We start from the raw sequence: 13,737 nt of genomic DNA on the forward strand, positions 1-13,737 counted from the left end.
TAGGAAACTTGTTCTTCACAGTGATCTTGGGAAGAGCCCTGTAATCAATACACATATGCCAAGAATCATTCTTTTCCTGAACCAATAAGACTGGAGAGCAATAGGGTGATGAACTAGTTCTAATCAAACCCTTTTCCAATAGCTCATTCATTTGTTTCATAATCTCCTCCTGTTGTGCTTGACTCACACGATATGGAGATCGGTTAGGTGGTGAACTTCTTGGCATGATGTCAATCTAATGATCTGCCGGTCCGAGGTAGCTCTCCTGGAAGAGTATCTGCAAAACAATCTTCATATTTCTTTAGGAAGTCTTTCCTTTCATGGTCAAGAATTGGGAGTGATTCATCACTCTCAGATTCCTTTGGATCCCAGACATATATCAAGTGCAAGGAAATAGATTGCTTTATTGCTTTAGGAACCTATACATGACTGATGAGTGGAATAGAATTCCCCTCAACTCCTACATCAAAAGTTACATTCTTGCCTTTAAAGGAAACCTAATCTTGTTTCCAACCCGATCTATCTTCTTATGCCAGGGCATACCCAAAATTACATCACAATGTCCAACTTTAACTACGACTCAGTTCTCATGTTCCAATCTATAAACGAAGCTTTCCCAAAATAGGAGTCACCGCTGCTGACATTCCCTCGAAGGCGGCACCTGCAGAAATAGGAGCTTCGAAACTATCCAGAGGGAGGTTCATAGCTTCAACCACTCGGGGATGGATATAGTGGTGGGTAGTACCACTATTGAAATGGATAAGCACGGGTTGGTTAGCCACTTTGCCTCGGGCCTTGAAAAGTTTCCTTCTCTCTAGAGGTGTATCATCTTGGTGTTGGAGTTTCTTTGGCAATGCATTGGTTTGCTTGTCGGGACATTTTACAGCCATGTGTCCCTTCTTCCCGCATTGGCAATACTTTCTTTCCTCGACATACTCTTCAAGTTGCTTGCGGGATAGCTTCTTTCGGTAGAGTGGAGGTTTATCCCCACTCCTATTCCTTCTTCTCCTGTGGCTCGTTCCTTGATTGAGATCCCTCTTTGAACCTCTTCTTTTGAGATGGATCTCAATTGTCGTTCTTCGTTTTGTCTACCATCCAAGGCATGTGTAGGGCCTCGGCTTGTAGAGCTTTGTCTTGTGCTTCCTCCAAGGTTTTCGGTCCCGCCATGTAAACTGCTTGCATAAGCTTAGGTTGCAATCCATTGACAAACTTACGCATTTCGATTAGTAATGGAATGGGAGTATAAGAAGTAAATTTTAATGAGAGCTGAAAAGTTGTTAAGGTAAGTTACCACATTCTCACCGACTTTTTACTTTACCTCATCCCATTCTTTCTGCACATCAGTTTCAAAGTTTGCAAGTAGAAACTTCTTGTTGAACATGGTCTTTTGGCTTGGTCCCATCTTGTACCACCTTTAGCCACCAATTCAAGGCGGCATCCTTCAAATGCATACGAACCATACGAAGCTTGGACTTTTTAGAGAAGTCCTCGCCTCCAAAAGCGGCATCAAATTGCTTGATGAAGGATATAAGGCTTTTTGAGTGTCCCGCTTTCCATAAAAGACATTGAACTTGACACTCTTCTCTCTCGTCTTAAAGTTCAATTTGCCAGTTGTAGAAGGCTCCTTTGCCTTCTTTTCCCTTACTTGGCCTAATGATGCTGCATCCGAGAGAGCGGACCTAGGGATTGCCTCCATGTTTTCTCCCCGAGAAGCGGAACGGGTAGCTCTAGATCCTTCTGCAATAGTAGCTCCTTTGGCCCGAAGATAAGCTTTGGCAGCTTCTACACCTTCGGCTTCATTGGCTTGATCTTTGATGAAATCTTCAAACATCCAAGCCCTTCTATGGTCCTATTCCTTCTTGGCTCTCCAAGCAAGGAATTCTTCATCTTGGAGAAACTATCTAAACTGCTGAAAATCTCGGTACTCTACTAATGTCATGGCCGCGGTTTCATGAGAAATAGATTAACAGCCTTGGTTCCCATCTTGAAGTCCTGTAATGGACTCATAGTTGTTCCCTTCATTAGACCCTTGGTCTCCCTTCGCTCTTGACATGCTACTATCACCCCAAGAAAGATTTCCTCAAGAGAAATCCTTGCTCTAATACCACTATAAGCCCGGCGGGGTGTGCCGTGACAAATTCAACCACTTGTCCAAGAGATAAAAATAGAGAGAGAGAAGGGTATAGGGAACTTGCACAATACACCACACTGAGTGGGGAATAGGCCCCGCTCCTTTATTCAGGAACAATCCACGAAATTTTCCAAGCAAAGACCAATACAATCAATGAAAACAATATCAAACAAACATGTCAATGTAGAAATTTGGGTCGAAGTCAGTGTCCAAGCACAAGATTTCTGATGCCGACCTCACCACAAGGATGACCCACAATAGTCACTCACCAGGCTAGTACCAATGTCCAAAGTCTGAATCAAATCCCAAATCTCAAAGATGTCCAAGAAAACTCAATACCCAAACTGTCAGGAAAATCCTCAAGAAGCTCCTCAAGAAAGCAAACACCAAAATAGCAGTAAATCCCAGATGGCAGATTTCTGAATCTGTTAGGAGGTCAGATGGCAGATTTCTGAATCTGTTAGGAGGTCTTCTGTCGGAAAGTTGAGAAAACTCAAGCAATATTTGCGGCTGAGCGCAGTGATGCAACTAGCGGCTAGTGGTGTTGGGTGGCGCTGGGCGGATATGTCGGGCGGCGCAAGACAGTAGAACTAGCTGGCGCTAGGTGGAGCAAAGCAGCACAAGGCGGCGATGGTGACTGCACATTGGCAGCGTAGGAGACGCAACCGACGGCACTGGTGGAATTGGGCGGCACAGGGCACCGACTGCGGCGGCGTAGCAGGCACGCAATGGCAGAGATGAGCGGCGTACAGTGGAACAAGGCGACGCACAGTGGCGGAGATGGAGGCATAGACCTAGGCCTGACGGATGGGGAGGATGAGGTTAAGGATGATGATGATCTCCTTGCTCTCTACACACTTGATGCCAAAGAGAGGCTCAAGGTACCTTTTTATACTTGGGGAGAGCTTCACTTTTTGCCTTTAAAGCTCTAGCCAAGCCTTTTGCTTTCATATTTTAATAATAATAAAATATTGCTCATCTTTTGCCAAAGTTCTTGATTTATTGCTTTTCTAGATTCAGGGCCTTGCTTTTTGGCCTTGGAGCTGCTTTTTGAAAAAGCAGCTTTTACCTTTTTGATCCAGCTCAATCTCCTCTTTCCAATGGTGCCCTTGGCTCGCAATCAACTTAGTTTGACTTTTTGCTTTTTCCTGTTTTTTCTCCAAAACTCGTGCTTTTTCCTAAGCCAACTTCATGATCCCTGTTCCCATGCTTTCATCAACCTGTCCATGTGTCCGGGCATGTGTTCCATCATGTGAAAAGAGCTAGGAGGGCCAAATAGTTATGGACACTACATGGCACAGTAGGGGTGTGTAGTACAAAAAATGTTCACGGCTGTGTGACAAGCTGTACAGAGCAGTAGCTGTATGGTTGGCAGAGTATTTTTTTAAATGGTGAGCCCATTGTGGGGCTAACACAACTTTTGCCCTAAAAATTTAGTAAACATTTCAACTTACAAGTGACACCGCTATTTAAAAGAAGACTCAGCGAACCACAAGGTATCACATGTAGGCAAGCCTTTCAATTTGACTAGGTACTAAGCTACAGCTTTGCCATTTTTAGAGTCTCAACTTCTTTGACCAGAAACTTTCCGAGAGACCAAATGTCTCCTACCTTCTAGGTCTTACGGTGTGTCAACACCCTTATGCAAATAACCATAGAATAGAGCTTGAAAAAACAAAGGCAATCATACCTTCAATCGTGTTTATCATGATGTCAACCGAAACATGTCCCAAAAGTGATATATTGCCTGCCAAAAAGAAAAATCACAACATGGTTAACAAGGTAGCTATGTGCACACACGTGTTGCAATTAAATTGGCATATTTATGACTCGAATGTATACTGTTCCCAACTTTCTTTACGGAAAAAGAAAACCATCGCATATATTTGAAGCCCTTAATTTTCTAATCAATACAAAATTGAGAGCTGCACACACCTGTCCTTTGAACCTCCAGCAATGTGGCTATGTCAAACCCTCCTGAAAACTTCCCATACTCACCTGCAAAAGTTAATGAACAAAAAGTCTTTGAATACATGCAACCCACATCTTCATAATTTTCATGTAAAAAGAAAAAACACTGATAAGCAACGTTTTTCTTAAACACAAGTGGAATGCTGATCATTCTTATAGCACAACTAAAAAACGATATCATTTCTGATTTGTCTGGCAGCATTAATTGTCAAAGCAACAAAGTTATGGCTATTTAGTAAGAACACACAAGGTTTGACAAATATTGATATTAGGTCTCAATGATGATTCTATACATTAAGGAGAATGTTAGCTACTTGATTGATGCATTTGCAACCTATTATGAGCTCATTACCATCTTATCCATTGATGTATACTGGAGGATGTAGTCAAGTATACATAGAGTAGATTTTGAGGATAAAATCTTTTGGGAAGGGATGGTTTGTAAATAAAGTAGGAACTTTAGTTAGGGCATGGGAATGAGCTCAACTATAAAAGGAGATCATGTATCTCATTTGTATTTTTTAATCGTATGACTTTTGGAATGTACATTGGAGCCTAGAGCTACCATAGCTTGGCTTATGGAAGTCTATTTCCATCCTTTGGTGAAAGGCTAAATCACTTGGGCATTATGTGTGATTCTTACTAATTACATACTAATCGACATAATGATTTGTTCCATATTTTAGCTTTTAATATTTCATTAGTGATTCTTAATTCCACTTTGTGATTAGATCATCCACATATTCAAGAAGTGACATGGTATGACCATCTTTGCGTAAAATGTAAAGATTTGGATCACACCTACCCCATTCCTAAAAAGATACTCATCAATCCTTGAGTATCAGCTTGCTTCAAACCATATAAAGCTTTGGTAAATTTTTATACACTTCAAGAAATCTAAAAAGAAAAACACCCCTTCACATTCATTTGAACAACCTCTAATAATAATATTTTGCAATGGAAAGAATAGTTTAGATTGTCTTAATCATGCTTAGGGAGCCAAATGTTGACATCTCCCCCCTCTTCTAAACAGAACTGAAAAACCTCAAGAAAAGGTGGGGATACTCTCTTAAAGTTTGCATTCATAGCTGGATAATTGCAGAATTTAACCAAGTATCTCCGTTGTAGGTGGCCTCCCGGCAACCTCTTCTCCTTGTGCAAGACATCCTGCTCAGGCTGCAAAATCTCTTCCGACTCTTCCACCTCTATTGGATCCTCCGTCTCTGGCTCCATGGGCTCGGAGAGAGTTAGGGAGAGACCACCACACTTCTCATGCCCAAGAGGTGGTGGTTTGCAGAGAACTGTTCACGAACTGCTCCACACAACCATGTGAAAACTCTCAACTTGTTGCAAGAGTGATGCAACCTCGGCTAAAACCAGAACATTATTGGTAAAAGTGTGCTCTTCTGACTTAACTTTGACACACATAATTGCAGTACTTTTTCTACAAATCATTGCCAAGTTCCACAGATATTGTCTACAAGAAAAAGCTCTAGCAGGCTGTGACCGATTCTAGCAGGCTCATCGCTTGCTCCAACGAGTGCTACGGACAGAGGCGACTCCTTTCTCTCTCTTCTGATGCAGGTGACTGCTTCTGGCTCATCTTTGGGTTAGCTGACTGCGGGACAGCAGACATTGGGGCTGATTTCTGATGCTCTAAAGGCCCTGGACTCAAGGCAATCAACAAGAAACCCTTCTCTACACTTGGGGTGACCTGTCCGGCAAGATTTTGGGCTGAAAACAGGGCTGTACAGCCCATTTCAGCGGGGTTCTTTGCAATGAAATCGAAGGCAGACAGTGTATGTACCTGCGTGAGGCCTGTGGCTCTGAGGTTGGAACCTTCGGGTGGCCCGAGCTAAGGTTTTCATGGCTGGTTATTCGGGACACCTCTACTGCTAGAGGGTGTGATCACGTACTAGAGTATGGTTGTGCCCAAACAACTCTTGGAAGACTGAGATCGAAGTCTTAGGCATTTGTTTTACTTGTTTTCATCATATTCTGGATGTATCTGTGCCAGCCAGTAGAGTGCTGTTGGGCCAGCCCCCCCGAGGTATCTTAATTACCAACATAATGTTTATTATGTTGGTAATTAAGATACCTCGGGGGGGCTGGCCCAACTTCAGCCCCTAGTGCTGTGTCTTGCATAGGCTTTCATCTTTACTTTTTCAGTGGTTTCATAGCATGTTCATGTGTTGTCATATGCCTATGTATTTTGCCATGATGCTATGTATGGATTAAGATTTTCTCTGCACAGGTTTCCGGATTGTGACAGTGGTATCAGAACTTCAGTTCTCTGATCTGTGGTGGTGAATCCTCTCTTCGAGGGTAGCAGATAGAGTGTTTCGTGTGCAGAAATTCTTGTGTTGGCAAAAATTTGTGGTCTGCAATCATGGCTGAACATGTGAGTGATGACGAGCATGTTATGAATACACCCAACAGGCAAATGCACGATGAGGTGCCTAGGGATGTACATAACACACCACTTGCCAATGTATTGTCTGAGTTGGAAACTTTGAGACACTAGGTTAGGCGTTATCGTGATGTGATTACAACACTAAAGGCCATACAAAAAGATCCCGATGTACAGAGGGTCTTGCAGTCTAAGAAAAAGAGCACTACAAATAGTGATGTTTTGGAGGCCATAGCTGCCTAGCTGGGATGCCAGAATCCCAAGGAATTGGCTATGTCTTATTTGAAGAACAAAGGAGAGGTGAAGAAGAATGTTTCTCATCATGCCACTAACGCAAACTCTAGGGAGTCTGATGCTGCTACCTCTCATTCTCGTCATGCTTCTCGGAAACGAGAATACTTCAAGCATGAAGGCTCTTCTCATTCTAGGAGTAACGGAGAGAGATTTGATTCTCCTGACATGTCACGCAGTAGGAGGAAGATAAGGATTCAAATCGGGACATAAGGATCTTAAGTTTGAAAATTTCCATGGAAAGATGGATACAAAGGCTCTTTCATTTCTCAAGCAATTTGAGATAGCCTTTTGTGATGCAGACTTCACACAATGGCATGCTCATATGGAGCCGAAGGTCTATAAGTCCAAGAAAATTACCTTTTTGCATAGAGGTAGGGAAGTGGTCATAGATGCTGGTGCTCCAGGTGTAAGCCCAGCGGGGGGTGCCGTGATAGACTCAACTACATATCCAAAAGATAATGATAGAGAGAGAGGGGAGAGAGAGAAGGAAATAGGGATATTGCACAATACACCACACTAAGCGGGGAACAGAACCCCCCCCCCCCTTTTACGAATTTATTCAAGAACAATCCACGAGCACGCTCGCCAGGATCAATACAATCAATGAATACAAAAGAAACAAATATACCGATGTAGGATGTCGATGTTGAGGCACAAGATCTCTGATGCTGAGCACACCACGAGGATGACCCACAAGAAACTCTCACCAAGCTAGTACCAGATCGAAATCCAATGAATCCAAGTCCCAGTTCATATCCGAGTTCAAGTTTATATCCAAGTCCAAATCCATATCCTAATCCAAGTCCAAGTTCAAGGTCATATCCAAGTGCAAGTCCAAGTCCAGATCCAGATCCTAATCCAAGTCCAAGTCCAAAAATCACTCGCTCATCCCATGAGTAATCTCCACAACTCCTGCACCCTTGTCGATGAAGGAAACCATGGAAAAACTCTCTCTAGCAAGAAAACTGGTATAAAACCTGTTTTAATGGTTTTCGGGTAATAAAACCTCCAGAAAGGAGTTTTTAGGGTTTTTGGAGCAGTTTTAGGATTTTCGAGATTTTCAATCCGTACAGCTACGCACATGTCCGCACAGCCGTACGGACAGGTGATGACGTGGCACAATAGTTGATGGAAGCACTCTGAATCTGTCACCATTTGGCCACCCGAATGGTTCACTCTTGCTTTCACACTATGTACATATTGGATTGGTGTCCATGGCTTATGGAATGTGCCTATGCATGTGATTGACACGTACCTGTTCTTTGTGATAGGGTTTCTCTTTGGGATCTAGACTTGTTTGGGTGTTGATGGTGAAGGTTCTCCTACAATATTCTTCCCTTTGTGTGAATGTGAGGAATCGGTATGCAATGGGGCTAGTGGTATACATTTATGTTCTAGAATCCAAATAGAACGGTTACCCTTGTATTATCCTTGAGCTTTCAAAAAGCATTTAGGTATCCATTTTGGAGTAACTTGTAAATTGGACTTCCTACACACCGATTATTATATTGAAGCCTTCTTTGCTTGCAAGGTTTTGTCCAAGCTAGAAATTCATCATCTTGGAGAAACTATCTAAATAGCTAAAAATCTCAGTATTCTGTCGGTGTCATGACTGCTGTCTCATGAGAAAGACTCTCGATCTTGGTTCCCATCTTGAAGTCCTGGGTTGGCCTCATAATTGTTCCCTTCATTAGGCTCTTGATAACCCTCTACTCTTGCCATGGTTCTGTCACCCCAAGAAATTTTCTTCAAGAGAAATCCTGCTCTGATACCACTGCAAGCCCAACGGGGTGTGCTCGGACAAACTCAACCACATGCCCAAGAGATAGAGATATAGAGATATAAAGATATAAAGACAGAGGAGAGAGAAAGAAGGGAATAGGGATCTTGCACAGTACACCACATTGAGCGGGGAACAGGCCCCCCGCCCCTTTCAGGTATTCATTCAAGAACAATCCACGGACACGCTAGCCAGGATCAATACAATCAATGAATACAAAACAAACAAATATGTTGACGTAGGATATCCAAGTCATCGTCGATGTCAAGGCACAAGATCTCTCATGCCGAGCACACCACGGGGATGACCCACAAGTATCTCTCACCGGGCTAGTACCAGATCCAATATTCAAATCCAAATCCAATGAATCCAAGTCTAAATCCAAATCCAAATCCAAGATCAAGTTCTAATTCCATTCCAAGTCCAAGTCCAAGTCCAAGTCCAAGTCCAAGTCCAAGTCCAAATCCAAGTCTTAGTCTAAGTCTAACTCCTAGAATCACTCCCTCATCCCATGAGTAAACAACTCCTACAGCCTTGTCGATGAAGAAAACCATAAAAGCTCTTTTTGGTAAGAAAATTGATATAAAACCTGTTTTAATGGTTTTCGAGTAAAACCTCCAAAAAATAGTTTTTAGGGTTTTTGGAGCAATTTGGTCTCTTCACCAATCTTAACCAATGTTTCACACACTCAGCAGAACCAAGGTGTGAATGAGGATTTTTCCACAGAAGAAAGCTGAAGAATCTATTGGCAAAGTTTGACTTGAAAGATGGCCACATAGCAAAAGTAGTATGGGATTTAATTCATCAAAGTAACTTATAATGTTTATAAGTCGGTGTGTTCACATATTATTAAAGACGGGCTGGACATGATATTTTGGGCATGGACGGTGGACAAAAGGAGGCGCCTACTTGTAACTTGGCCAACAAGCTTGGGAAAAGTATAAAGTTGATATTCTTAGGCTAAAACTTGGAGTACAAGCCAAGAAAAGATAAAAAGTTGATATTTTTGAGCAAGCTCAGCTATTTTGGGCAAAATAGGAAAAGTGCTGCAAATATAGCTAGTAAACTCTATTAAAACAGGGATTGGGTCTGTTTTTGAGGAGGCGCATCCCTCTGGAGCCTTCTCTCTCTCCACTGCTGGCCGAATTGCGCTGGTCGCTTTCTCCCAAAGCCTAATAGGGCTGGTCGACTTGTTTTTGGGCTGATTTATGGACTGTTTATGGAGCTGTTTTTGGGCTGATTTGAAAGCTCTTCTAAGACTATACTGTTTTTGGGGCTGATTTGAGGCTCTGTTCATGGACTGTCTTGGCACGGAATTCTGTTTTGGGGTCCATACCAGGTTGTTTCATGGACTGTTTATGAGTTGATTATGGGACTGCTTATGAGCTGATTATGGTGCTATGTTTGTATCTTGGCACTTGAGCAAGAGTTTTGTTGATGCTTTGTGGAAAATCTAGTGCTGATTGCACCCACACCTTGGTTTATTGTAAAAGCTTCCCTCTCAATAAAGAAGTTCCTAGGGAGGCTGGCCGGTCCGGCTCAGTGCAGTGTTATTGTATTCTTTATGGTTCTTCCGTTGTGTTATCTTGCTCCGTCTCGTATTTGAAGTGTTGGTCTATTATTGTTCTGGGAGTTCCCTACTTGTGACAGGTTTAGCAAGCAGGCTCATTTCATTCCTCTGCGAAAGAATATTAAGCCTGAGCACATGGCGAGAATATTCTCAGCCTAGATTTTCAAGGATCATGGTATGCCCAAGACTATTGTGGGTGATAGGGATCCGAGAACCACAAGTTTGTTTTGGCATACTTTATTTGATAATATGAGCACAAAGCTGAATTTTTCATCAACTTATCATCCTCAGACGAATGGGTAGAGTGAAATTGCAAATTCAGCTGTACTTAATTTGCTCAAATGTTGTGGCTGAGCGGAAAACAGATTGGGAGAATTACTTGCCCCTCGTCGAGTTTGCTTATAACAATACGGTGCACACCCCCACTAGGAAAGCACCTTTTGAGATTGTTTATATCACAGTGGTGCTTCCACCTATCCTTCACATGAAGGATGAAATCTTTGCTGCCAATGAGTATGTTAGAGATCTAGATATAGCTTTCTCACAGGTACGGACAACCATACAAAGAACTCAAGAAAAACATAAGAAAGCTGCAGATAAACATCACAGACATGTGGATTTCAAAAAAGGTGATTAGGTGCTTCTCAAGTTTGAGAAGGCACACCTTCAAAAGCAAGCCGGCAAGGAAGGCAAGTGCCCAAAGTTGTCTCCCAAGTACTATGGGCCATTCCAAGTGTTGAAACAGAATAATGAGGTAACTTTCAAGCTTGCTTTGCCTGAGCACTAGCGCATACATAATGCTTTTCATGTCAGCCTCCTCAAGAAATAGATGGGTCCTGAGCTGCTTGATCCCGTTATTGAGGATCAACCTGAAATTGATGAGCTTGAAGAAGTACTTCAACCGGAACAAATTGTGTTCCATAAGGAACGGAGAGCTGTTGGTGGTAGGCTTGTCAGCAGGTTTCTTGTGAAGTTTAAGAACTACCTTGCTCTCGATGCAACATGGGTAGATGAAGACTACTTCAAGGATTATCTAGATCTTCTACAAATTTATATGACCGCTTCTTAGTTGCGGACAGCTAAGAATGTCATATTCCTGACTATACACATGTGGAGGAACACCATGGAAGAATAGGTATAGACCCTGGTGTGTGTTCTAGACATGGTTTAGTACATGTGGAAGGACTCCATGGAAGGATTGAGATCTTGATATCAGTTCTTGGCATGGTTTACTACATGTGGAAGGGCTCCATGGAAGGATTGATATCCTAGTGTGAGTTCCTGGCATGGCTTAGTACATGTGGAAGATACCCTTGTGAGAGTTCCTGGCATGGTGATCAAGTCTCATGGAAGGATGGGCACCCTGCTAAGCATTCCTTGTACCTGTATGGGCGGTGCCGGAGATAGGTTATGTACAAGATGAATAAGTTGGGAGACGGAATCCAGAATATTGTGCATAAAGCATTTGTGTGATTTGACATACATGAATGAATTGTCTTAGCTGCCTGGATAATGCCTGGTATTTTTGCATGTGACTGTCCATGGGCTCCAACGACGCCTGGGAAACCCTATGGACACGCGTGTGCACACCTGTTTGGGACTAAGGCAGTGGTCTTACGTGTGGTAAGTGACCCCAAACTCAATTTACAGCTTATATTTTATTATACTAAGGTTTATGAGTGTAGGTGTTCACATACACTTAAATTTGGGTGGACAGTTTATAAAGTGCTCACATACACTTAAATTTGGGCGGACAGTTTATAGAGTGTTCACATCAGTTGGACCTATTTTTAATGAAACTTGGCCATTACTCAAGGGGTGGACACTCTACATGCAAAATTAGCTCCATGAGTTGCTATTATAGGCAGGGAGAAGCCAAGATCAGCTAGGCGCCTACTTCTAGCAATTTCTGGTGTGTGGAACACTCTAGGGTTTTGACAGGTGTTTACATGCTGGCCAGCACTACTGGAGCTGGTCGACTGCTTCCAGGGCCGCATAAAGGCTGATCGATTGCTCCAATAGGTGCTACGGACAGAGGCGACTCCTTTTTCTCTCTCTTCTGATGCAGGTAACTTCTTTTGGCTCATCTCTAGGCCTGGTCAACTGCTGGACAGCAGACATAGGGGCTGAATTCAATGCTCCAAAGGCCGTGGATTCAAGGCAATCAACAAGACACCCGTCTCTGCACTTGGGGTGACCTGTCCAGCAAGATTTGGGGCTGAAAACAGGGCTGTACAGTCCAATTCAGCAGTATTCTTCGTACAAAATCGAAGGCAAACACTGTCTGTACATGCATGAGGCCAATGGCTCTAAAGGTGGAACCTTCGAGTGGCCAGAGCTATGGTTTTCATGGTTGGTTATTCGGGACAGCTCTACTGCTAGAGGGTGTGATCACGTACTAAAGTATGGTTGTGCCTGAAGGACTCTTGGAAGACTATATTCTAGATGTATGTGGTGCCAGATGGTAGAGTGCTTACTCTTTGGACCCGTTCTCTTGTACAAGAACACTCTGTTGGTAATAAAGATACCTCAAGGGGGGCTGGCCCAACTTCAGCCCCTAGTCTGTCTTGTGCAAGCTTTCATCTTACTTTTTCAGTGGTTTCAAAGCATGTTCATGTGTTGTTAGATGACTACATATTTTGCCATGATGCTATGTATGGATTAAGAATTTCTACGCACTCATTCAGATTGTGACAGTCCATCTGTAATCCATGTGGCTAAAACCAAGTGAGTATTGTGCCACATACCAAGATGAATGATGTCCTTCACCCACTATCTATTGTGATGATTGTAGTGCAAGTAGGGGGAGTCGAAGTGGATCCAGCTCCCTCACCCTCTGTATATAAGTGATTGTCTGGAGCACGGCCTCCGTCAACATAGGAGCCATAGGAGCCACAGCAAACTCTGCGTGGATGATCTAGTGGGGCACAAATGGCTTGTTGTAAAGCCCTGAACTTGTCAATTTGGTGTGGCCAAATTTCCAATAGTGTACTTGGGTAGGTGTGGAAGTGTTTTCACACTATGCTCAATCATGGCGGCAAGAGCCATCAGGTGGAACCACAAAGTATTTGGGCAAGTTCTTGAAGGACTTTGCAATTTTTAATTCATACTGAAATTGAGTCTACGGCTACTATCACGGCCTAGCAGGACTCATATTTTGATGTTGAGCCATAGAGTTCAAACATTGACATAGTTGTTGACTGGATATCATTACAATGATTTGGTGCTAGAATGCTCCAAACTTTATGCTGTAGTGCCAAAGGTTTGCCAAAGGTCGATCTAATGATATCCTCTACTGCCTATCCCATACAGAAGCGTGGACTAGTGAAGAAAGCTCCAAGATAGACATACCACAGGATGAAAGAGAGAGAGAAAGAAAGAAAGAAAGTTATATTAACGTTTACGGAAGACCACAAGGGTCTATGAGACCAAAAGTAATATAATGGTACTGTGGATATACTGAGCCATGGAAAACTGAAAGAAAAAGTAAAATGAAAACATCTGACAGTACATGTGATCAACAGATGATCCTATGTAGAGTGAGATATGCTGTGATCTGCTAATGACGATCCCGCCTCGGC

General features: G+C 42.8%; 1 protein-coding gene across 3 annotated transcripts in view; it reads right to left on the minus strand.

The window, feature by feature from the left end:
- The window catches only part of LOC147624250 (glyoxysomal fatty acid beta-oxidation multifunctional protein MFP-a-like), a 113,962-nt gene that overhangs the window by 46,141 nt on the left and 54,084 nt on the right, over positions 1 to 13,737 (minus strand). For all 3 annotated transcript variants that reach the window (XM_086819215.1, XM_086819217.1, XM_086819216.1), the window contains exons 3-4: positions 4,067 to 4,129; positions 3,822 to 3,878 (exon numbers count right to left, since the gene is read on the minus strand). In XM_086819215.1, coding sequence (XP_086675341.1) covers positions 3,822 to 3,878; positions 4,067 to 4,129 — 120 coding nt within the window. The remainder of the gene's footprint in view (positions 1 to 3,821; positions 3,879 to 4,066; positions 4,130 to 13,737) is intronic.

This window comes from Cibotium barometz, chromosome 25 (genome assembly GCF_041138505.1).
Source record: "Cibotium barometz isolate CiBa-2024 chromosome 25, ASM4113850v1, whole genome shotgun sequence".
Taxonomy (NCBI): domain Eukaryota; kingdom Viridiplantae; phylum Streptophyta; class Polypodiopsida; order Cyatheales; family Cibotiaceae; genus Cibotium; species Cibotium barometz.